At 49.3% G+C, this 25,906-nt stretch overlaps 1 protein-coding gene across 3 annotated transcripts in view; it reads right to left on the bottom strand.

Annotated features, from left to right (window-relative positions):
- The window catches only part of CLEC16A (C-type lectin domain containing 16A), a 241,915-nt gene that overhangs the window by 10,654 nt on the left and 205,355 nt on the right, over window positions 1-25,906 (bottom strand). For all 3 annotated transcript variants that reach the window (XM_049904932.1, XM_049904933.1, XM_049904934.1), the window contains exon 22: window positions 1,697-1,861. In XM_049904932.1, coding sequence (XP_049760889.1) covers window positions 1,697-1,861 — 165 coding nt within the window. The remainder of the gene's footprint in view (window positions 1-1,696; window positions 1,862-25,906) is intronic.

The following is a 25,906-nucleotide window of genomic DNA, read 5'->3' as shown; positions in this document are numbered from 1 at the left end:
ACACATACAGGATATGGTGGGGGTGTACGCAGAGGTGCAAATGGAGGCCAAGAGAAATGCTCACTGAGGCTCCAGGGAAGGCCGGGTCAGAGCCCCGTGCCCTGCTCAGTGAGAGCCTTCTGTATATAGGGGCGTGGCTTTGATAACGGGGGTCTTTGCAGTTTCAGTTTCAGGCAAAGAAGTGTGTGGCCCGTTCATGTAGCTGCTGGCTACGCCTCTTTAAAAATGGAAAAAAAAAAAAAAAAAAGTGTCCTTGGCTACATTAGGAAGGGACTTTTCACCCAAAATGCAAGTGTGTGTGTGTGTGTTTGGGTGCACAAGCACAGACACAGAAATGGACATGTGCAGGCAGAATGTGGTTACACATGACACATGAACATGGAGCCTTGCACATCCCTCAGGGCGAGCAAAGACCAGGCTTGGGTCGGGGAGACAGATCTGTTCTTGACTTCTGGAGAAACCTGTCTGCATTTTCCAAGTACCAGCCAGGGCACAACAGGCTCAGAGGTGGCCCAATCTGGGGCAAGAAAGGAGCCGGGGTAGGCTGGAGAGGGTCTAAATGCAGTGGCTCGAGGGTGACCCTGCTGCCTGTCCTGTCTCCTCATGCACGTCAATAGCAGATGGAGGGAAGAGATGCTCAGGGGACGACAGGGCCAAGGGAGGAGGCGGGCAGATGGACCAGGGGCCTATGCCATAGGCAGACCAGGCTGGGTTAGCCCTTTGGGGAGAATGCAAAAGCTGAGAGCACCCAGAGAGGGAGGTGCAGGTACCCAGGGAGATGTCAGCTTCCTGACACAGGGGCCCACCATGATCCATGCCCGGCCACGCCTGGTTGTCACAACCCACCACTCAGAACTGAACGTGGGCTCAGTAAGGTTCCCTAGAAAAGGCTGATCCCTGCGGAACAGTGAAGGACACTGAGGGCTCCCACTTGAGGGTGCAGGCTGGAGCCTCCCGGGCTGTAGGATTAGTGAGCTTGGCCTCTGCAGACCACAGGATGCCTCACATCTCTCAGAACCATGGCGCCTGGGTCTGCTAGGGCCCTGCCTCTCTGGCTGCATTTTGGGGCAGTGCCGTTCAAGAAACAAGTCTGGTGTCTTCGCCCCCTGGTCCTGTACAGGTGGCAGCTGAGAGTTAAGGAGGGACCACTCACGCCACTCATCCTAGGCTGACTCTGGGCCCCCTACGCTCTGCTCTGGTGTGCATGATGAAGACACGTTCTCTCGTCTGCTGGGTTTGCAGTTTGTATAAAGTTAATGAAGCTCTCACAGGACGACCAGGTGTGCCTCTAGTTACGGGGACTTGGACCGCACCAAGCATTTAAAGAAGAAGCTGGCATGTTATGGAGGAAGAAGGAATAGCAAGGACATTAATTCTCTCCCCAAGGTTCACACAATTATACCTGGAAAGCCCCTTCTCATCGTGACCCGAGACCACGAGAGGTGGTACTGGGGTGGATTCAGTGTGCCCCTGGCCATCCACCCACTCAGCTCCGAGGGTGGTGGGGCCTGTCAGTAGGCCAGTCTAAAGCAGGAGCTGAGCCATTGGCCCTGGGTATGATCTGAGAGTGAGAAACACCCCCACGGGACAGCCCTCTCCACCTCCCATCAGTGGTCGCAGAGTAAGTGGTCACAGGGTACCCCCCGCACTACACTGAAACCCGATTTTTTCCTACTCTGGAAGACGTGGCCAGTACCTGATGGGCTCTGGGCTGCGGAAGGTGTGGATGACAAGCTGGCGCCTGCTGAGTCGCAATGGCTGGTGGTACCACTGCCGCTGGGGCTCCTGCTGGTGGACGGCGGCGATGGGGAGGACAGGGGCGGTGAGCTGTGCTGGTTTATGCACTGGGCCACAGCAAAGCCTACAAGACAAGGTGCAACATGACCAGGGAGAAAGCTCACGGGCTGGGCAGGGGGAAGGGGGAGCCGCACTTCCCACCTCTGTGTACCTCAAAAGCAGGACTAGGGGCCGCTGGAAACCATGCCAGCCTACTCCCTGAAACCCTGGCTCTGCACCATGAAATGAGCTAGCTGTAGCAGGACTTAGGCTTCCTAGCAAAGTCCAGACAGGGGTGCTAACCTCCTCGTGGCAGAACCCAGGGCCTTTGCTAACATGCCAGCACTCCGCCAAAGAAGGCTCCAGATCCAAGCTCTGAAGCCCCTCTTGGGTGGAAGGGGAGAGCCCCAGAGACCTTGAGTCTGGTGAAGTCAGGTGCAGCAGGAACAAGCACTCTGGTAGAAAGTTCCCAAGCAGAGAGCTGTGAATGGCCTCAGGACGCTGCGGAGCAGGAACCCTGTGGTCCCCATGGCCCTTCAGCACAGGGGAGCGGTCAGGCCCCATGTTGCAGAGCCAGTCAGACCCAGGCCAAGTCTGGCTTCATTGAGGAAGCTCCGGAACAAGTGACTAGTTACCATGTTTCTCTGAGTCTCAGTTTCCCTAATGAGGAGCTGGGGGCATCAGCGACACTCAGAACTGTTGTGAAGATTGACTGAGAGCGCCTGGGCTTTGGCACGTGGTGAGGGTACAGACAATGTGCCGTCCTTTACAGTAAAATGCAGCCAGTTTCCCAGCCCGGGAGCCCCTTCTCCAGTGGACGGTGTTTTCTACTACCAAAAGTCTGCCCTTCTATCACCCACTTTTCTAAAAGGGCCATGAAAACCATATGTGGAAGAAATTCTTGTTGAGAATCCCAGGAGCCTGTGCAGACCATGGCAGTCTCTGCTACAGCCACTGGAGACTGGGCAGAAACTAAGGTTGCAATGCTTAGAGAACTGAGCTGCTTCTGGGCCGGGTCAGCACAGCACCAGGATAGGGCGGGGTGAGGGTGGGGCAGTAAGACCTTCTCCTAGCTGGGAGAGGAGACCACAACCCTCCTGGCCATTCACACCAAGACTTGCCACTCCTTACACCACACTTACCCCAAACCTCACTCACACCACCATGCACTACCTGAATCCCACATGGTTCAGCTCCCTGTTGGCACTTCTTCCAGAAGGTTCTCCCCAGGCTCTGACCTCGTCTTTCTCAGAACCCAGGAAGGCAGTGGGGTATAGCACAGGGGTATGCAAACTACAGTCCACTGCCTGTTTTGATAAAGTTTTATTGGAACACAGCCCAGAGGCTTCATATACGTACCATCTATGGCAGCCTTCGCGCTACAGTAAGAGTTGAGCAGTTGCCACAGAGACTACCTGGCCCTCGACAGAAACAGTGTGCCGAGCCTGGTGTAGATGGTGGAGCACGGGCTCTGGTGCCAGCAAGCCTGGGTTCTGACCCCAATGTGTACACTCACCAGCTGTGGGACCCTGGGCAAGGGTCTGCGCCTCCCTCTATCCACAGACGGGCAGGCAAAGTGCTTGGCAGGGTGGGGCAAAGGAGCCTGTGCTCTGTGGCCCTCCCACTCCTGGCCCCGCTGAGATGCTATCTTGTACTGGTGCTGGTGTGAGATTATTTTCATCTAGGGATTAGCTCCTTAAAAGTTTGTTGTTGTTGTTAGTTGTCACTGAATCAATTCCAGCTCATGTGTGCAGAGTAGAACTAAGACTTAAGGTTGTGACCTTCTGGAAGCAGATTGCCAGGCCTGTCTTCCAAGGCGTCTCTTGGGTGGATTTGAACTGCCAACCTTTCAGCTAGTGGTGGAGCACTTAACCACCTTTTGCCATCCGGGGACTCCTTTTCCTTAAAAGTTAGGGACTCTATTTATAACCCTAGCCAGGTCCTCCTGGTTTTAGGGACTTTGTAACATGTGCTGACACCAGTGTGTCGCTGGAGGCCAGATGGGCGCAGCATGAGGCTCCGAGCTTCCCTCCCGCTGAGGTCTGCCTGCTGGAAGATGGCAGACTAACGTACTTGGAGTTCTCAGGAAGAGGCATTGTGTGATATATTATGTGTGTGAGTGTGTGTGGAGGGGGTGGCCCTGAGATTAACAACGGCAAACATCTTCAGCCAATCCAAACAACAGGGAGGAAGATTCCCAGGGGGCAATCAGCCACAGCCCCACAGAGCCAGTTTTATAGTTGCTGACTTCTCAATCACTTCAAGTGGTAAACCCTCAAGTTCACAAGCTGTTTACTTGCCTCGAAAATGAATTACCCCTTCACAAATCAAAATGTCAAGATGGCTTTTCCCGAGCTGTTTATTTACCATGAACAGAGGGGCCGGGAGAGGTCGGAACAAAGTCCACAGGAAGCTTTTTCCGCTCCCGGCAAGGACCCCAACCCCAGTGAATGAAGGGCATGCTGTCACCAAAGTGGTCGTGAGTCCCTTTCTCTGGAGACACGTCTCCTCTTGCTCTCAAGCCCTGGTTTGTTACCGTAAGACAGCTGAGACAGGGTGTGTGGTAACCACTGAGATGCTGGAACTGCAGTCCCGAAATGCCCAGGCCTGGTACTACAGTTCCTTCATTTGGCGAGTGGATCGGGTCAAGCCATAAACTGGCTAATAAATACCGTGAGTCTTTCACGGGCTCTGAGAGTTGAATAGAAAAGAAATTGCCAACCTCGATTCTACTGGCTTGCAGGGCCTAGTTGGGCTATCAGAACAATCCTTCCCTTGCTTGCTGCTGTCAAAGCCCTCCCTCCCCCCAACTTCCCACTCTCCTCTCCCCGTCCTCAAGGTCATTGGTGACGCTCTTTTGCTGGGTGCCCAAGAAACTCCGTAATTTCAAGGCTGGGGTGCTGGTGACCTCTTCGAAAGTTCATCTGATGGGTCGACGGGTTGGGGTGATGCTGGGAGAAGTTAAATCCATGGCAGGAGCACCCTTCCTCCTGCTCTGGCTTCACCCCAGCAAGGCAGTTCCTGATGGACTAGCTTTGGTGGAGTTACCAGGGGCTTCCTGGAAGCGAGTGAAACACACATGGGCTGCCAAGTACTTGGAAACACACGGGTGGGGTCTAGATTATGGGGACAAGAGCGCAGGTAGACAGGTTTCCTGAGGATCTTCTCCAGCAGATAAAATTCTGGGCTCTTCCTTGGTAAGTCTCAAGAATGGCCTGTGGTATATGTGTCAAAAGCCATCCGATTTCCCTGCCATCTAACCAGCTCCGCCTCTAGGAATTTATGTGACAGGACGGAGGTATTGAACTAAAGCATTGGTGTGTATAATAGAGCACTGGAGATGGCCTACATGCCCAACAACTAGGAAAGGCCGAATACACGTCCAAGCGAAATTCTCTGCTGCCGTTAAAAATGCTGGTATCGGAGTTGGTCTCCCTGAGCAGAGCACAAGAAACCTGACTGCAAAGATGCGATCATTACTTTCACAGCTGCACCTGGAATCCTCCAGAGTTAAGAGTTTGGGACTCCCAATATTGCTAGCTGTCTCCCAGTACCCCTTCTCTCTTCACCTACAGTTATAGAATCTAGCAAGCTAGGCATGGCCATGTGACTACGAGACAGAAATGGTGGTAACACATGGGACTTTCAGGAAGGCTCCTTAAAAGGAATGGGGTGCACCTTCCTCTACTCTGCTTCCTGGAGCATGGATATGATCACTGGAGCTCCAGTAGCTATCTTGGACCATGAGGATGAACCACACATTAGGGATGGCAGAGCACTGAGCAGGAAGGAGCTTCGGTCCTTGATGTCTGTGATTGTGTCCCCCTCAAAATAGATGTCAACATGGCTAGGTCATGATTCCCAGTCTTGTATGACTGTCTACCATTTTATCATCTGATGTGATTTCCCTATGTGCTGTAAATCCTATCACTATAATGTAATGAGATGGATTAGTGACAGTTATATTGATGAGATCTACAAGATTAAAAAAATTAGATAGGGTTTAAACCAATCTCTTTTGAGATATAAAAGAGAAGCAAGCAGAGAGACAAGGGGACCTCATACCAAGAAAGCAGTGTTGGGAGCAGAGTGCATCCTTTGGACCTGAAGTTCCCGCGCTGAGATGCTCCCAGACCAAGGGAAGGCTGATGTATCACGAGGACCTTCCTCCAGAGCCAACAGAGACAGAAAGCCTTCCCTTGGTGTGGGTGCCCTGAATTCGGACTTCTAGCCTACTGGACTGCGAGAGAATAAACGTCTCTTTGTAAAAGCCATCCACTTGTAGTGTTTCTGTTATAGCAGCACTGGATGACCAAGATAATCCCTTTGTGGAGCCCTTGACTACCTGGGTCTAGGCTTCCATCACTAGAGGGGGAAATAACTTCTCTTCTGGGTTTTCTTTAGTATGCAATTGAACCTAATCTTAACTGATACAGTTGGGGAAAGCTTTGCTAATGCAGGCATGTGAGCTGAGCCCAATAGGGACAAGGGACTGGCTGGCCTCCAGAGCTTCTGGCACAGGGAAAGTGGCCCTGCATCTCCGGTGGGCAATCTGGGAGCCGTGGGGTGACTAGAAAGAAGAGAAGAAATAAGTGAGATGAGGAAGGAGAGCCCTCATGACTGCCAAATTGTCAGGAAACACTCCCTCAACTCTTTCCATGCTTGGTGCACTTTTTTGGTGGAAATAGTGAAGGGGCCGAGTTTCTGTGTGGCTCATACCAGGCCACACAGAGATGACACATGAGGCCAAGATCCAGAAACAGTGGGGTCCACAAGAGCCTAAGAGTGGGAAGGGCTTGGCTGTACGCAGGGGTAAAACTGGGGGGTTTTGGCCAATTGCTTCCTAAATCTCCTGGGAGCAGGGGGCCATGCTGACCTCTGTGATCTGCCTGGAATGCATGCTGCCTCGCACACTGTAATTGCCCTGAGGATATTAGCTCCAGGGTCAAAGTGTGACCAGTGCAGGTTAAAAAAAAACAACAAAACAACAACCTACTCTCTGGAAGGCGTGGAGTCACTTGAGTATATGGGGGAATTCCACGGCGCCCTTCCAGGGAGCTGAAGTGGAAGGAACCCAGCTGGCTTCACTTCAGGGATTCTGTGTTCTCCTGGACAGCACTAACCTCACCCCTCAGCCCGTCCCCTACAGATGCGCCCACATATTACCTACTTCCAGAAAGGACTGGAGGTGGCTGTATTTTAAAACCCAAACTTAAATGCCACAAATACTAAATACTGACAGCCACTAAAACAAAAACGAAACAACGAATCCAAGAATAAAAGGCGGATGGGAGGGAAAAGTTACACTGAAGAGACTTCCGGCCGGGGAATGCTAACGAAGTTTCTCCCACCTTTTGGCTCTAGGTTTCCTGGGAGCCCAGACCTAAAGGAGAACTGTCCCAGGCGACCGCGCTCTCACGACACACCAATTCACCCTAAGTTTCTGTGCCATTAACCCTCCTGAGGTAATGTCTTTGAAGGCAGCTGCGAGGAAGACACAGCTGCCTGGCTGGCGATGGAGTCTCATTCTGGAATGATGATGCCATATGACAGGGCTTTTTCAAATCCCATTTTCTAAATGGTGGAACTCCAATTTACATAGCAGAACCTGTGAAAGCCAGAACCTGTGTAAGGTGGAAACCTGTTAGCGAAGGAAAACTGAAATATTCTCACTAATAGAAAGTGACAGAAAAGTGGTAAGACTGCACCCTGTCAAAGGTGGAAAACTTGCGAGACCCGGAAAAACAAGGTGGTCCCGTAGAGCTCCAGCTCTCACAGGTTTCCTTACATATGAGATGAAAACGGAGCAGCTCTGGGGGCCTGGGGCTGGAAGAGCACAGCACCGTGCCAAGGGTGGTCTCCCCCTTGCTTTTCAGACACCTCTCTGGATCTGACCTCTGAAAACCACAGACGTGGCAAGTGGGCACCTGAAAGATGAGCCTGTGGTGTGCAAACTCGAGTGCCTACAAGGGCCATATAGGTGACATATGTGAATAAGGGGGCCACAGGTAAAAAGCTGACAGTCCTCTCCACTTGTCCCGTTTTCCCTTGCTTGATAGAGACATGGGCACCGAGGAACGGCTCTCTTCTATTAGGAAAACAACAGTGCGAGCATGAGAAAATGTGATTCGTGGGACACTCGGCCTTCATGTCAGGGGGACGACAGGGACTGGTGGAGGCTGGGGAAAACTGGCAAGTGCAGCCCCCAGTTTCTCCTGACTGCTGTTGCATGAGCCATAGGCCTTCATGTGGCCAGGGTTTCGGGTTCTTTAAGAGAAGCTGGATATCTGGATTTTTATGTAAAACTTTTTTTTTTTTAAGTGTTGGCACCTGAATTCATGTTTTCAAAAAATAATAAAGAGGCCACCCCAGGCAAGCCAAGCCAAGCACGTCTCCTGGCCAAGTGGCCGGCAGTGCACGACCTCTGCTCTGGGCTGAGACAAGGTCCTCCAGCCTCTATTTTGGGCCCTGGGGTATCACGTGTCGATGCCCGAACTCCTGAGACAGGAGGCTTCTTAGCCTGAGGGACCTGACCCTAAGGCAGTTAAGTCTCAGACAGGTGTGCTGCAAAGAGATGCAGTTGTCCACAGACCTTCTTTAAGAAAAAGCTCTAATATCTGGAAGGCAAAGCTGCCTGTTGTAACAAAACCCCAGCATTTATTTCTGCTTGTTCCAGACTGAAAAGCGTAAAATAAACCAGGGTCTGAGGGCAACTGATTCAGGAGTGGCAGCCCGTGCATTTGGACAGTCTGGGATGTGAATGAGGCTGGTGGGGTGCAGAGCCCTGAGCCTGTCATTAGCAAATTCATTCTGCAGCTGCAGCTCAGGTTTCTGACAACGACGCAGTGTTCATATTTTCTCACCAGCCCTCACGATGCTGGGAAACAGTAAGAAATCAATTGGCCTGTGACCCTGCGCACAAAACCGAAGACAGCCAGTACGACCGTGGCCTCACTTCTCCCCATGCTGGCTCCTTCCTCGGCTCTGCCCTTTCACCTCCCCATGCTGCCAATCCCGTGGGCGAGAGAGGGGGGCTGGGATGAGATGAGTTTGGAATTACAGCTGCTGGTGGCTCTGCAAAGATGGCAGCTTGCAAGATCTGCAGGCGCACACACTGGTTCCTTGTCCTGGGCATGACTCAGGAGGCCAGCTCTGGAGCCCACCCTCAGCAAGATGAGAGCAGAGCTGAGGGTGGGTGCCACCAAACAGAGGGCTATGACTGGGAAAGCCACTTTGAAAAGCCAGGTGTAGGGGCCCATATTACCCACAACTCTTCAAAGAGCATGTGGTGAGTGGTGCTGAGGAAGCAGGGTTCAAATTCAAACTCAACAACGGCTCACCCAGAACAGAACAGGCAAGGCCTGGGTGCAGGCCCAGGACTCCTCTTACGGATCCTCTCAGAAACAGGAACCCATTGACATGTGGGAGGAGTTCCAAGTAGTCATGACCCTGCAGGCTAGCAGGACCCATGGGGGTCCCTCAGCAGTCACCTCCCTCACTGCTAGGACTCTGAGGTTCTGGTAAAGACAGGAGGCTCACACATCTGCATGGAGACTCTTCTTCCTACCCCTTTTGGTGCGTCTCACACACCAGCTTGCATATAATTTGCTGCTCAGCTCTTTGTGCTCAAACTCTAGATTCTATGGGCGTGTTAAGGGCTTCCCTCCCTGGTAACTCTGATTCTGATTTTTCTCTGTCTGCACTGGCCACTTGACTGCCAGCCGGGAAGGCAATGGAGACAGGTCAGCGAATGAGGCCCCTGGGGGAAGGGGCTTCTCCGGCCTCAGCTGGAACCACCAGGCTGGTTTCTGGGACCTCACCACCGGCAACCCCCTAGGTCACTGACTGGCTGCACTTCCAAATGTGTAAAGACTTTTATTTCTGGTTGCTTTCAAAGAGATAGCACGTCCAACATACAAAAATAGCTGGGAACTTGTAGAATCGTTTAGCCTACAGCTCTTTATCCGTGGGCAAATCCGCTTGGATTTTTAAAGACTATACTTGCAAACCTGCAGAAAAGAAAAAATTGTCTTCAGTATCTTACTTTCCCTTTGGCCATCCTCTCCCTACTGTGCCCTGGGAAGTGGCTCTTGGGTGAAGGCCTGCCTGAGTGGGCTGCCAGCCATGGGAGAGATCCAAGGTCTGAAGGTCCCCATTGCTGCTGGGGGTGTCTGGGTTCTGTGAACATCAAGAATTCTACAACAGGGCTGCATCTTGACATGCTCGCTGCCTTGGACACAAACACCTATCCAGGACAGCTGCGTGCGGGATCCCGTATGGGCTACATGGCTGAGACTCTCTTATGGTGACACAGCCCTGCTGTGGGTTTTTAAAAGCAAAGGTTGCCAGGCCTTGGGCTTGACTCCTAAGGGCCGGGTTCCCTGCCTTGCCCAGCCCCTTCCCTCTTCCGATGGCATTACCGTCTGTACACTAGTGAGAAAAGAGTTCCAAAACAGTCTCTCAGCAAAGGGACTAGAAAGCCTGCCAGCGACCACCTCGCCTGCCTCTCTACTGAGGCAGCAGACAGGGCTGAAAAGCAGCAAGAGGGAGTCGGGTTAGACAGTGATCAGGGAGCACGTTAAGACACAGGAGGTCATCAGCCCCCTACTCTTCTGCCAAGGGCCAATGGGAGCCAGGCTAGGGACTGGTGGCCCGGGGAAGGGTGGGTCAGCTATGGCCCTGCTTACACAGGATGACCTCCTGAGGGTCTTGCTAGCCCAGGATCGCCCGATTCTTCCTACAAGTCTGTCTTCTCATCAGCCCTGCTCTATCCCTTTACGGTAGAACGGCGTGAGACCATAGGGTATGTATCCCACATAAGAGGTACACCCTGCCGCGGCTCCTTGTGTGTTGGCAAGGTGTGAGTGTATCAGTGGGGTAGTGCAACTGACACTACTTAATGTGCCCCTGAAGCAGTGTCCTTACTGGTTAAGTGAGTAACGTGGGGGGAAGACCACCACACCTCATGAAACAAGTTAATATGTTCTAAGTGTTTGGCTAGCACTAGGTGTTTTGATTACTTAACTGGCACTTATAATGTTTAGAACCTGGGCCCAGTTGGGCTTTTCCTTTTTATAAGTGTCTTCAGACATATGGGCGCATACAGACACTAAATGGGGTGGTTGGCTGCTGCCAGGGCTCTGATTTCCCAGAATGGCGTGGTGGGCTGCTGCCTCCAGCTGCGTCACCAGAGCCTCTTACATCGTGTGCTCTTACAGATTGGGGCTAGGCCAGCCTGAAAGACAATGATGTTCTCTTACACACCAGCTACAAAAGGAGCTGGAGATCCTATCTGGAACTACGTGGGTCAGATAGAATCAGGAAGTGTGTGCAGAGCCACACGAACACCGCAACAGGTATCAGCCAGAACAGGCTTTTAACAGCCCATGACTGAGGTCGTTAAGCAGACAGGACTGTAAACTTCTGTCCTGGCAGACCTGCGAGCACAGCGAGTCGGGTGGTTACACACAGGGCTCTGAAAACACTTCTGATCCCTACAAGGGGAGGCCTTGGCATGGGGTAGACACTCAACTCCGGGCCTGAAGGAAGGGGCTGCTGTTTCCCCTCCAGGCACAAGGCATGCCTGGTGGACCACCTTGCCAGGGTGTGGGGCCCCGAGGGAGCCTGTGACCCTACGGGCCAACGGTGTCCTCACTGGTTAAGTGAGTAAAGTGGGGGAACACCACCACATTGCATGACACCAATTAATATGTTTTAAGTGTCTGGCTAGCGCTAGGTGTTTTGATTACTTTACTGGCACAATGTGCAGAACCTGGGCCCGAACGGGCTTTTCCTTTTTATAAGTGTCTTTAGACATACGGGCACGCGGCAGAAGAAATGGCTCAGCTCTTTTAGAGAAAACAACAAAAATATCTTCATCATTTTAGCTAGTGTGACTAAATGTTTTGGGGGTTAAACAAGAGAGGCACGAGAGAGCTTTTCTAAAGTAACTTTAAATACCTAAGCTTAAAGAATCTATATAAAATCAGTGATGAGAAAATAGATTTATTATATTTTCACAAAAATTCTTAGAATTATCTGTTATGTTTGAGTTCAAGACCCACATGATGTCCCTTCCCTCACTGCTAGGGCTCTGAGGTTGTGGTACAGGCAGGAGGCTCCCTATCTGCAGAGATTCTCCTTCCCATCCCCTTTGGTGCTTCTCATACACCAGTGTGCATACGTTAAACATTGTACAAACAGAACTGTGTTCTATTTGCTAATATTTCTTTGCAAGAGAGTTGAATATGTTAGGTTGAACTGTATGAACGTGCCACCATTCAAACAAGGTGACTACAACAAGGGCAGCTGCGTGTGGCTCAGCCTAGTTTGAATATGGCCCTCACAGATCTTCACTGGAACAATCTGCAGAAGATGAGGACCAAGGAAAACAGCTGGCTATGTGTCCAAAGAAGTAGCTTTCCCTAGCTCTCCCTTTCTCTTTGCCTCAGGACCTGGCCCCCTGCTGTCAGTGTGGATGCACACGTGTGCACATGCAAGTGCTTGAACGTGTGGGTGTGTGCACGTGTGCGAGCCTATGCGTGTCTGGGCATGCATGTTTGCTCCTCTCCAGCTTAGGCTCATCTTTTCATTTCCGTAAGTCAGCATCTTCAACAAAATGCTTGGAAACACATCCGGGCATTTAGGGAGAGGTGTGTGTATTCATGGAAAACCCATGAAAAAAGGGGCTTATGAAGGGTTGAGGGCCTTCTCAGCTGGGCTACAGTTTGATCTGCCTTCCTTTTGTGTTTCCTTGCAAATGCTAAGCTAACGCATTCAATGTGAAAATCACCCAGGCTATTCTGCATTTGTAGTTTTGACTTTTTTTTTTTTTAGTATTATTAATATTTCATCATAAAAGTATTGATTTCCTTTAACTACAAGACTTAAAGTTTGCTGCATCCTTAGGCATGATTTTATTACGTCTTGGGGCCAAATGCTTTTTCCTCCCCTCAAAGGAAGGCTTTTCCTTTTATATAACGTGTGTCAAGAAGAAAAAAGGAATTGATTCACAGAATTCAGCATTATAGGCCAACTTTTAAGGAACCTATCTAGTATGTATACTTGGATAGACATTTCCTAAACGTGGCCAGGGCGTCTCATTGTTAAGGCTCTTTTTCTGTTACAGGTAAGAAGCAGAGCACAAAATTTATAGTAAAATACAAGAAAGCTCTAGGAGAAGCCAATACGGGAAATGAAGACAACTGTAGACATGACCCCAAAGCTTAGAAACTCCTTTCGAGTGCTCCAAGATTCATAAAGACTTTAGTTTCCACATTGTTGCTCTTCCTTCCTTTAAGAAAGGCAACAGAAACAAGAAGAAACCCTGCCAGTTTGGGGCTGCCTAGAAAAGGAACAGTTTCCCCTTTGTGAAAATTACTGACGTCAGATGCCAGCGGCAGTGTTAGGGAGAAAAGGCTCAGGTTTATAGAATCCATCCGGGAAGCAGGCAGAGGGCAGTAACTGGCAAAACAAACTCAGCGCTCTGAAATGTTTAAATATTGAACATCCTCTCTCCTTCCTCCACATTTATTATTAACTTGGACCCGTACCACTGTGTGTGTTGACTTCATTTCTTCCCAAGAACCCAAGACACAATGGACAGTGCTCAGGACCGGAGCATGGGGTGGGGTTGAGGTTTGGGCTTCTTTCTTTCACATCCTCTCTGGAACTTCTTTATGGTCAGCCCCGCATTTTAGAGACAAGAATTCCTGGAAACGTCTCGGCCTTCCTGTGACCCCTGATATCTGAATGCAGGTAATTAGTACCCCAAATATTGACAGGCTGGACTTTCTTCCCCCCCCAGACAAGACAGCAGTGTCAGAGGGAGGCCACAGGAAAGATACTGTTGCCACAGACAAGTGAGGCTGCTGCAGTGTCACAGGCCAGAAGGCTATTGTGAGGGACTGTGCGTGGGTCCCTTGGCTTTGGGCAGGGGAAACAACGCCCGAGAGGCTGTGTGCACGCATGCTGGAAGTGCCCGGTTCAAAAAACTGTCCACAGCCACCAGATGCCTTGTGCTCAGCTACCAACAACTGGGAGAGGGACTGGTGGTGCCTCTGCTCGGGACACATGGAACACATCAGATGACAGAAACCGGCCAACAGCCAAGCAAACACCGAGGCCTGGACTGGGTGTTGCTCCTGTGAAGATGAACATTTGCGACTGGAAACATAAATCTCCAATCTTTCCAGAAAACAGGGCAGCACCTTTTCTTGGGAACAAATAAGGAAGGGGGAATGGACCATCCATCATGCCCATGCAGAAACCAATCATCCTCCTGCCAAAACGAAGATTCTCTAGATTTCTAGCAGGACAAGCGGGTTACAATCATTCATTTTTCCTGGGCTTTTATCTGTTCAAGTGAAATTGTCCCAAATGACTGGCCTACAGCTTCCACTTTCCTTTAAAAGACAGCACTACATTTGAGATCGATGTTTTCCCCTGAAACGTGGGCTAAATTTAGCCTTCCCTGCATCCTGCTCTCTGGTCGTTGCACTAAGCTGGCGGGCAGCGCTGGCCCACTCCTTGCTGAGTTAGGCGTCTGCCTTCCAATGCTGGATTACTCAAGCACCTAGCCCTGTCCCTTTGTTCATCATGCATACAGAGCCTCCAGTTCTCTGAAGTTCCCATAGTTAAGCTCCAGCTTCCCGGGGTATTTATCTGCCCCTAGCTCTCACAATGTCCCCCCAAAAGCCATCAGGTCAGCTGGCATTGAGCTGCCCTTGAGGACCCCTCCCTGGAGCAGCTGAGTGCTCATTATTTGATTGCCTCCCGAAGCAGGGGGATGATGGAGGCTACCGTGGGCTTTACGGACTCCACTGAATCAGAGAACTTACTTCTCTCTCGGTCTCACTTGGCAAGCTGCCCTGAGAGTGAAATTTCACTGATTGATTTAATGCCTCATGTCCAGAGAGCCCGTATTTCTGAAATCTTTATCCTTATATGCGGTTGCAAGGGAACATGCCCTAAACAGACATTGTAAGCTATGGTTTCTACTGTGCTGTTAACTTGTGTACTCTCTGTCTTTGGCAAGAATATGATATAAAATAGAAATAAGACAGAAAGGATGCATGTGCCCATGTGAACAGCATACGGGCACACACGCACGGAAAGATGGTTTTGCCCTGAAGCACCATGCTAGCTTGCATCTCTGAAGGGAGACCCTTTTGGGTGAAATGCTGGGTCTGGGCATGGCCTGGTGGGCGTTCCCGCTCTGCTTTCCGGAAAGCAACTTGGCAAGATGCTATCAAGAGCCTTAAATAGGGACGCTCCCTTTGACCCTAAAGGAATCCAATCTAAAGGAATAATTGGAAACACCAAGATTTCTGTATAAAAGTGTTCAGCACTGGGCTATTCATGATGTCACAGAAACCATCTAAATGGCCAATGTGAGATACTGCCTAGGTAAATTTTGGCTAATCCAGACAGTGGACTATTAGGTAGCCCTCAACAATGGAGTTTATGAAGAGGCACGCTGTAGCACAAGGAGAAGCGTATGACACGATGACAACGTTGTTAAAAACAAACCCCGTGGCCCTGCTGTTCTGCTCCTGGAACTTCCAGGAGAAAGGGCTGCACGAAGCCCAGGGTGGCACATTTGAGGATGCCCTCTGCATCTCCGCCCATGACAGTGAAGCCTGGAACCCACCGAAATGCTCAGCCAAAGAAATGTCAGTATGCCTACCGGGGAGTAGATGCAGCCCCGAAAAGGAATGTGCAAAATCTGCAATGCTAACACACGGAGAGCTCTGGTCCCCATGGGTGACTGAAAAAAATCAAGCTGCAGAATGCTACACAGAATTATGATTCTGTTTAGATTAAAAAAGATAAAGACGGCCCGATCCACAAAACAAGACAGATTCATATTCCTTATCCTAAACCCTTGGGGGCAGATGTGTTCTGGAATTTGAATCTTCAGGCATTAAAAAGGTTCTGTGGAATGTATGCATTGTTACATCCTCCGCTAGGTCCTGAGCAGCTAAAACCAAACACAGGAAGTTTCTGCAGGAAAGGTGCTTGCATATTCGCTGCCAGTGGCACTGACAACCCCTCTCAACAGCCCACAAATAGTTCAAGGGCAGATTCTGCCACCAAATGAGTTTGGAAGAAATCTTTTGGTTTCCAGAGCTGTCTGGGTTTCAGAATTGAAGATTAGGGGCTGTGGACCTGTCCATGGGTACACATGGAATACAACTGTACAGAAAAGGGTCTGGAGAGAGATAAGCCCCCTGATAACTGTGGTTACCTCTGGCACGGGGCTGGAGGGGAGTGGTCAAAGGGGACTTTGGCCTCATTTATAATTTTTTTTAAAGGAAGAAGAAACTCACATATTTCTTTGGTACCTAAAAATTAAGCAAAATAATAAAAAGGAGAGGAAAAGGAGGAGGTAAAGAGGAGGAGGGTGGTGGGAGGAGAGAGGAGGGAAGGGCAGGGGAGGGGAGAGAGATACATACACAGATGGGAAGTAAACTGAAATATTAACGATGCTTGTTTCTGGGGTGGTAGGACCGTCATTGTGGGCATTCTTCTTCCTGTAGCTTTACAGTTTTCATTTATAATTTTTTACCTCCATGTATTAATGCATATAAAATTAATACAATGGGTTTGCAGTAATAGCAACAGAGTCAGCTGGTTCCATCTATTCCTGTCATTGTCAGCTCATCCCCAGGCCTGGGGCCTTGGAGATCTCCTGGGGCCGAGTCCCCCGAGTCCCCACCATCACCGCCACCCTGACTCGCTGCTGCCGCCGCCGGTGTGATGGCGCTGATGGCTCAGCAGAGCCGGTCCTCACCTCCATAGCAATGAAATACAGCCCCTCCTGTGGCCTCTGCTAACACACTTGCCACTTTGATTCATCATCTCTCTTACTCTCTCTGTCCTTTATTTTTCTGCCCTCTTTGGCCTTTGATTGCTTTTCGGGAGTTTATCATATTGAACTTTTATCCCTTTCCAGGAAACCCTATTATTATTTTTTTCCCTTCCCTTTCACAATTAATAAATAATCATGACAGCACTTCTTTGGACAGAGGTACATCCTGCCTCCCACACAGAAGTGCCGGAGCTTCTCTGTGGTGCCACTCTGGGCTGTGCTGAAGGTGCATCACCCACCACAAAAGGGAAGGCATTTTGGAACATTGTCGCGCGCAGGGAAAGGTGCCGAAAGTGTCCTCATTCTCTGAGCGGTTCCCAGTCCTCTGAGGACGTTGTGCTTGCACTGCCATCCTCCAGGTGGGAGACAGGGAGCACTGAGCACTGATCAGGGAGTCTCAACGCTGGGGACAAGTAAGTAGTAGTGGTACAACAAAGAGTTCAGGGCACTACTGACTGTTCTGATCAGGGCCATGTTAGATGCATCCTTACAGAACAGGAGAAAAATGTGGAACAGAGCTCAGATTCTTAAAAAGCCCAGGCTTACTGGACAGGTTGAGACTAGAGGACTTCCTGAGACTATCGTCCTAAGTTACTCTTTAAACCCTAAACGGAAATTATCCTTTGAGGTCACCTTTTAGCTAGACAACAGATTGGCTCATAAAATAGACTATCACCCATGAGTAATGAGCTTCTTTAAAGAAAATCATCTATGGGAAAAAATTACTCTAAAGCAAAGATGAGAAGGTAAGGGGCAGGAACACTAGAGAACTGGAAATGGTACAACCAGAATGGGAGGAATGAAAACGGTGACACACTGGGAAAAATGTAACCAATATCACTGAATAATTTGTGTGGGAACCTAACTTGCTCTGTAAATTCTCACCTTAAACACACATACACACACACACACGCGCGCACACACACACACACGTTACAGGCATGGGCTTTGTCGGCAAACAGACATGGGTTTGAATCATAGTCCTGTGCTTACTGGCTGTGTAATGGGGACAGTAGCTCTAAGCTTTGGTTTCCCTGGGTGATGCAAATAGTTAACACATTGGCTGCTAACCAAAAAGTTGAAGGTTCAAGTCCACCCAGAGGTGCCTTGGAAGAAAAGCCTGGTGATCTACTTCCAAAAAATCTGCCATTGAAAACTGTATGGAGAACAGTTCTACTTGGACACACATGGGGTTGCTACGAGCTGGAGTCAATTCGATGGCAAATGGTACTGGTAATACGAGGAAAATAATCCCTACCTCATTCATTGTTGTGAAAATTAAGTGAGAAGAATATATGCAACTGTTCTTAGCACAGTGGCTGGTATGTAGTATGCGGTATGTGGTAGTATGCAGTAACTGCTCAATAAATGGAGGCTGGTATTATCAGAAGGTCTCTGGGTGGCACAAGTGGTTTGTACTTGTCTGCTAACATAAAGGTTGGCAGTGTGAACCTACCTAGTGTGCCACGGAAGACAGGTCTGCAAATCTGCTTCCATAAAAATTACAGCCAAGAAAATTCTATGGAGCACAGTTCTATTCTGTATTAATTTGTAGTTCAAGCTCATGTAGGGTTGCTATTAGTTGGAAGTGACTTGATGGCAACGGTGGTGTTTTTTGGTTTTTTAGTACAAGCGAGGTGCCTGAGCATTTGTTCCCGAAGCACTTCACCAGTTTCTGCCACATGAAAACAGGAGCACAACTAGCCCTAATTATCTCCAAGAAATAACATGGAACATTTGGGACCATAGTTTTTAAAAAGTCACTGGAGTGAGCTGGACAAAGCTTGTAGCATAGCATCTACCAGAACCAGGAGGTAACTTCCGGAGCAACAAGTAGGTGCTGCTCACCTGTCTTCTGTCTCAAATCCACAGCACAGGCTGCTCACTGCACTTCAGGGGTTTGCAGCAAAAGCTCACAGCAGTGATTCTAATACCTCTGTTCTTTCCCACAAGTCTTGACGCTGAGGTCAGACCACAATTAACAGAGACTTCTGGAAAGGTACAAAATGCAAACTTATCTCATAATTTACAGGAAAGAAAAGGGAACAGGAGCCTATTTTACCAGTAAGAACAGACTTTTGTTTTTCAAAGTCAAAAAGAAATGGAAAAAAGATAAGTTCTGGGGATGAGGAAGAGCGCCAGGTGAGTCTGGATCGCATCGAGGTTTCCAAATTAACCCGGAATGTGCTGCTGGTTCCAATTTTTCTTTTTCCTATTTGGACCGCTTTAAGGAAAACGTTGCATAAATCTGGCTATTTTATAATCAAAAATGGGACACAAATCAGATAATCCGGTCTTCAGAAAGAGATGACAGCTTTGTGAGCCTGACTAGTTTAGAACTAGTTTTTAAAAAATACAATAGCTTTATTGAGATAGACTTGACATACTGTACAATTCACCCACTTAAAGTGCAACGATTCATGGGTTTATAGTACTTTCACGGACTTGTGCAACCATCACAATTAACTTTAGAACATTATCTTTGCTCTTATGCCTAGTTTTGATTATAACTCCTAACAAGGAATTGCAAACCCATTTACTCCTAACTATGCCAAATGCCAGATGAGCCTACAACCTGGCTGTTATGGATTGAATTATGTCTCCCCAAAATACCTAGTGTAAATCCTAACTTCTATACCTGTGTTTATAATCCCATTTGGGAATGGGTTCTTCGTTATGTTAATGAGGCAGGATTAACGTAGGGTGTATTTTCAGTCAATCACTATTGAGATATAAAAGAGATTAAACAAGCTAGCAGGGATGGGGAAAGAGATGCCCCAAGCCACATGAGGCTTGACTAGGAGCAGAAGCTCAGAAGAGACAAGGACCTTCCTCCAGAGCTGAGAGGGAGAAGGGCTTCCCCTAGAGTCAGCACACTGAATTCGGACTTCTAGCCTCCTAATGGAAACCCTGGTGGCATAGTGGTTAAGTGCTACAGCTGCTAACCAAAGGGTCGGCAGTTTGAATCTGCCAGGCACTCCTTGGAAACTCTATGGGGCAATTCCACCCCGTCCTATAGGGTCGCTATGAGTCGGAATCGACTCGATGACTGGGTTTCTGGGTAGCCTCCTAAACACTGAGAAAATAAACTTGTTTGTTAAAGCCATTCACTTGTGATATTGTTATAGCAGCACTAGATAACTACGACAGAATTTGCAACCGTAAAAGCGGGGTGCTGCTCTAACAAATAGATACCTAAAATATAGAAGTGGTTTTGGAATTGGGTAATGGGTAGAAGCTGGAAGAGTTTTAAGGTGTCTAATAGTAAAAGCCTGAAAACCCTGATGGTGTAGTTGTTAAGTGCTACGGCTGCTAACCAAAAGGTCGGCAGTTCAAATCCACCATGCGGTCCTTGGAAACTCTATGGTGCGGTTCTACTCTGTCCTATAAGGGGTCGCAATGAGTTGCAATCAACTTGACGGCAATGGTTTTTTTTAACAGTAAAAGCCTAGATTGCCTTGAAGAGACTGTTGGTAGAATTATGGATGTCAAAGGCAATTCTGATGAGGGCTCAGAAGGAAGTGAGGAGAGCTATGGAGAAAGTATCCATCGTTTTTGAGAATACATATGACACCAGCCAACAGAATGTCGCTAGAAATGTGGATGTTAAAGGTGCTTCTGGTGACTTTTAAAAGGAAATGATGAACATGTGACTGGACAATGGAGGAAAGGTGATGCTTTTCATGTAGTGGCAAAGAACTTGCCAATTACGTTCAAATGTTTGATGGAAGGTAGAACTCGTAAGTGATGAACTTGGGTAACTGGCTGGTAAGATTTCTAAGCAAGATCCTAAAGGGGCTGGATGATTTCCCCTTGCTGCTTATAGTAAAATGTGAGAGGAAAGAGATGGACTGAAAAATGAAAACAGAACTTAAAGATTTGGAAAATTCTGTTGCACAAACTAAGGACACGTGTCCTAGAATGTTCACCAAGGACAGGGCTTCGCAACCTTTTGTTAAAGAGATTAAGCCTGTGATGGATCTAACCAACTACCACAGCAGAAAATCCATCAGCTTACACTGAAGGGGAAAGAAAGAATGAAAGGAAAGAATGCTGTCTGCCTCTTGGAATTCTACAGGCAGAAAACAGGCTGAAGGAGCTACATCTGTTATCCATCTGTTGTCCTCCAAGAAAAGAAAAGGCCCATCCCTGGAGAAGCTCAGAGATCAGCAGAATTGTTAGAAGGAGCATGGGAAGCAGGGCCTTCTCAGTTTCAAAGGGTGGGGCCATGCTCTCCTGGATCTCAAAGGGCAGAGTCATAGCCTCCTAGGTTTCAAAGTGCTGCTGGCCAAGCACGAGCATCTGGGACCTGATTTATCAGTACTTCTTATAGGCATGGAAACCCTGGTGGCGTAGTGGTTAAGTGCTACGGCTGTGAACCAAAGAGTCGGCAGTTCAAATCCACCAAGCGCTCCTTGGAAACTCTATGGGGCAGTTCTACTCTGTCCTATAGGGTCACTATGAGTCGGAATCGACTCAAAGGCACTGGGTTTAGTTTTTGGTTTGGTTCTGACAGGCATGCACAGAAAACCCTCTCTGGTCTGCCGGTGAAGGCAGGGGCTCAGGAACCACATGTGGAGGTGTGTGTGTGTGGTTGAGATCATGGTGTCTCAGCTCTCCCGAGGGTGAGGCCAAGAATTTCTTCAGGTCCTAGCCCCGAGGAGGATCTCTGAACACCGGGCTGAGTAGACTGTGGTGTCAGACTATGGGTTTCAGCTGCACTGCTTACCACTGTGTGACGTGGGGCAAGTTACTTAACCTCTCTGGGCCTCGGGCCTCCTCCCTGATAAGTGCAGATAGCAAGAGTGTCTCCTTCTTCGGGTTTGGGTGGGAAGACACTCAACATGGTACTGGCAGTACAGTGAACATCCACACACACTCCTCTTTGGAGGAACCCTAGCTGTTGAGACATTTCGACCTGAGGAATGCTCAGTGGGCAAAGAGCAAAGCACACTGTCTCTTCCTTCTGTGACCTGACCCTGTCACCTCAACTCTCGAGCCTTGGTTTCCCTCTGTCAGAGGGGGGTGAGCACACTCCCTTCATGGGGTGACTGAAACCATGAATGGGGAAGTGCCGTGGAATGTATGGAGTCAGTGCCATCCTTAGAGCAGATCTGCCAATGCCAGGCAGGATCAGACTCAAGCCCATCACTGACCATGTCACCATCCCTACTCTGTCCAGCTGCCCTCGGCTTTTGGGGGGCCCAAATGGCCCTGTGTGGCTGTCTCCAATCCAGTCCTCTCTCATTATTCAGTGAACTCAGGTCAAGCCATGCCCCCTGCTTAAAGTCCGTCAGAGCCCTTAGGATGAAAGCCACACCCCTGTGGCCTTCCTGGCCCCCTTGGTCTGGCCTTGCCCATCTCAGTGGCCTTCTCTCCTGCCCTGTGCCCCTCCCTCCCTCTGTTCTGGCTACATGGACCCTCTGCGAAATGCACCCTGCCAGGGACCCCCGGCCCCATTATCTCCTGCATAGCAGCTGTCCTGTTTACATGCCTGCCTCCTCCACGTAGGCTGATAGCTGCACTAGGGCCTACATGGGGATGCCCCCAAGAAGTGCTCAGTATGCACTGGCTGAACACATGATGAAGCTCCAGAGGGCACCTTCTCTGGTGACAACTTCAGTTGAACAGGTGCCTAGAAGTCCTCTTGCCTGGTGCCAGTCACATGGTGGCAGAGCCCGAGAACACCTGCTAGAATATTTGTGAGCACAGCACCTGACGAGTGGCCTGGAGGAGCCGGGCGAGCTGTCCTACTAGGCAGGCTGCTTTGCCCCTTGAGCATTGGTAATGGTGCTCATTGCTAATGGTAATATGGCATTATGATGGCTGGTATACACCAACAGAGTGCTGGCTTGGCTCTAAGAGGCTTTCCAGGTGTTCAGCCCTCACCACAACACATGAGGTGGGCCCCATCACTAGCCCCATTTTATAGAAGAGGAAACTGAGGCTCAGGGGCTTTAAAGAACTTCTCAACATCACACAGCTCCATGGTCAAGTGGGGACTTGAACCCTGATGGTCTGGCTCCGGGGTCTGTGTCCCCATCTCTTTATTGCATGTCACTGGCAGAGTTGTGGCATGGTTGAAATAGCACTATGACATATACCTGGCACACAGTAGGTGCTAAAATGACAGTAGCTTTTAAAACAGCTCAGGTCTGGCAGCTTCCTGTGAGCGTCTTGTGCTGGGACGCCATGAAGGGTCCCTCTGCTAGACTCAGTGGTGAGAGAAGTTGCTACTGGATGGGCTTGGGGTGAAGAGGTCAGGGAGATAGGACGGTGTGTGGGTCATGGGCCCCCAGGCCTGGGTACTGTTTCAAGACCCCAGAATGCTGCTCTGAGCTGGTGCGCATTTCCCTCTGGCATCAGCCTGGAAATCTGGCAAAAAACACATTTTTCCAAAACTCTTAAGATTTTATAAATGTCAACTGTTTCAGAGCACTCTCCAGGTTACTAAGGGCTGGGGTGGCAGTTTTTGGGGAAGGCTCCTTTTATTAACATCGACTCTTCCTGACCCCTGGCTGCCCTGCAGCTTACAAGGACGTGTTTGGTCCTAGAGGCCAAGTGTGCACGGAAACCAGCGTGCTGAGAGGCCTGACTGTGGGCCTGTCAAGAAAGCAAGGCTCGGGAAGCCACAACAAAGGGTAGCTTCCCACCAGAAGCTCCACAGAGCCTTCAGATGAATTTAGCAGGAAAGGGAAGGTCTGTGGGCAGGAGGTAACGTTTTTCCCAAGAACCATTAGAGGAAGGCAGGCCTGTGCAGTTGGTAGAGCAGAGTCTGAAGGCAGGCTCTCTCCCTGGTTACCAGTTCTGGGACTCCAGGCAAGTAGCTGTGCTTTTCGAGTCTTGCTTGCCTCAGATGCAAAAATCGTTAACCCTACAGTTTTCACAAATTTATTTCCTTATTTTATGCAAAGCAACTAACTAGCTTAGTATTTAGCACATAGCTGGGATTCAGTAAATGGGACTTAACCTTATGCTTAGATCCCTGGGTGACACAAATGGTTTGTTCTCAACTACTAATCCAAAGGTTGGTGGTTTCAATCCACCCAGCGGCGCCACAGAAGAAAGGCCTGGCAATCTGCTTCTGCAAAGATTACAGCCAAGAAAACCCTATGGAGCTCAGATCTACTCTGTCACACATGGGGTTGCCATAAATCTGAATCAACTTGATGGCAATGGGTTTGGTTTTTTGGTTTGGAACCTTATGCTGGGTGCTTACAAAAACCCTGCAATGCTAGAAATGCATCACATATACCGAGCTTTCGGCAAGTAACAAATGTCGTGGAGGAATGACTGCAAAGAAGCATCGACTCCCAGAGTCATGCTATGAATTTCTCATGTTCAACATGGAAACCAAGGGAGGCGGCTTTCAACCACTTGTGCCCACAGCAGGGAGCGGTGGAGACAGAGTAAACAACTGATCACCCCCAATCCAGGTGCTCTGGAAGATGTTTTTGTGATGACTTGGGGCTTAAGGAAGTCAGCTTTTGAAGTTTGAATAGATGCCACAAAACAGCCAGTCCTGTCACACTCAGATATTGACTCTCACGCCTTCGGGGATTTGAGATGTTAAAAAAAAAAAAAAAAAAAAGAGGTATGTATTATTAGAGAGAAGCACGTTTATACAAAACATCATGGTGGGACAGCCACAAATCAAGGAAGCTGTACCGTATTTCTAGTATGCTGGTACAGAGAGAAAGGGATCTCCAAAAGCAGAGGTGCCAGGAGGCAGGAGCAGAATCCAGTGGCGGCTCTGACATAGTGGCTCTGACACTGGGATGACAAGTCAGACCATGGGTGGGCCAGCCCCCAGCTCCTGGGGATCTTTCTTGTCATCACAGCCTCCTGGACCAGAAGGATATCAGTAAGCTGCAAGGATTTTTCTGGGTCAGAAGTCAGGATCATCAAAATGCCCTCGCTAGCTAAATGCACAGAGACCATTCAGAGAGAAACTGAGGCTCACTGATATCTTGCCTAGTCTTGTGCTTTCCTACTGCCTCTTCCTACATACTTCACTGGTCACCAGATCCTCTTAGGATTCATGTCATGGTTACTTACCCTATGGAAACCCTTGCATAAAGGCTTGGAGGTGCTTGCTATTTATTAAGGACAAAGAATTGGCCACACACAGAACATCCGTCAGTAGGGGCCTGGCTAAATAAACAGTGGTTGGCCCAGATGATGGATTACTCTGCTTATGAACTCAAATGACAAAAATCTCCGAGAGACTGTTGAGTGAAAGTAGTAGTCAGTTAATTAAAAAAAAAAAAAAAGGTTGCATAATACTATAGTACAAATACAACAAGTAACTGATCAGAGAAAGGCATAGAAGGGTACATGCCAAGGTAAAGAGGGGGCTGCCTCTACAGAGGGGCCTTTTAAGTAGGGCGTGAACCGTCCATCGGGAAAGCCTTCCACCCCAGCTGGCATCTTGGTCCTTACTGCCTCTCCGGGAACCTATGGGTGGCCCATGAGGTGACGGTGCAGAGCAGAGACCGACTTCAGAGCCAGACCCCACCCCACCATGGGATGGCACATCTCTAGCCTCCCCCACTTATTCATTAGATGGCGCCTCGTCCTGTGCTGTCCAGGTGGTGAGGGCACAGTGAGGGCCGACTATGCCTGCGTCTGTCCTGTACGCTCCCCCCTCCCCTGCCCTCTGCTCTGCCGGCCCTTCCCGATTCTAGCCTATCCATCCTGCCACCCATGTCCCTTGAGTCCTCATTCCTTGCTTTAGGACCTTCCATGGCTTCCTGGTACTTTGGGATTATTTGTGAATTGAGAAGAGGCCACCTTTGTTTGATTTTTGCCTTAGAATATCTCTGACTCAAGGAGCCCAGGATTCACTCTGGAACAGGGTTTGAGAACCACTTTATCATTTTCCAAGACCTAATTATAGTGCCTACTTTGGGCTGCCTCCTCCAGGAGGCCTACGTGGCTCTTCACATCTGAACCCGCCTGGCTCTCCAGCCTGTCTCTCCTCACTCCCCTCCCCTCAGCCCTGCTCCCTCATGCCTTCACACCGCTGTGCCCTCTGGATGGGATGCCAAAGCCCCCTGAATTGCTCCCTGTGCCTGCCTCCTGGTTATCTTGGCCTGTCCCCATCCAGTCCACCTCTGCATGCCCAGCACGTGGCACTGCATTCATATGATTCACAAAAGCTTTAGTAAGTACTTCCTGAATAAACCTCCCTTTTCTGACCCTGGTTAGTACATCTGTCATATAACTTTCTCGGAATTTTTAAAGTTCCTTTTAAAA

This window comes from Elephas maximus, chromosome 12 (assembly GCF_024166365.1).
Source record: "Elephas maximus indicus isolate mEleMax1 chromosome 12, mEleMax1 primary haplotype, whole genome shotgun sequence".
In the NCBI taxonomy this organism is placed as follows: domain Eukaryota; kingdom Metazoa; phylum Chordata; class Mammalia; order Proboscidea; family Elephantidae; genus Elephas; species Elephas maximus.
This window is presented reverse-complemented; position numbering and strand designations above follow the sequence as displayed.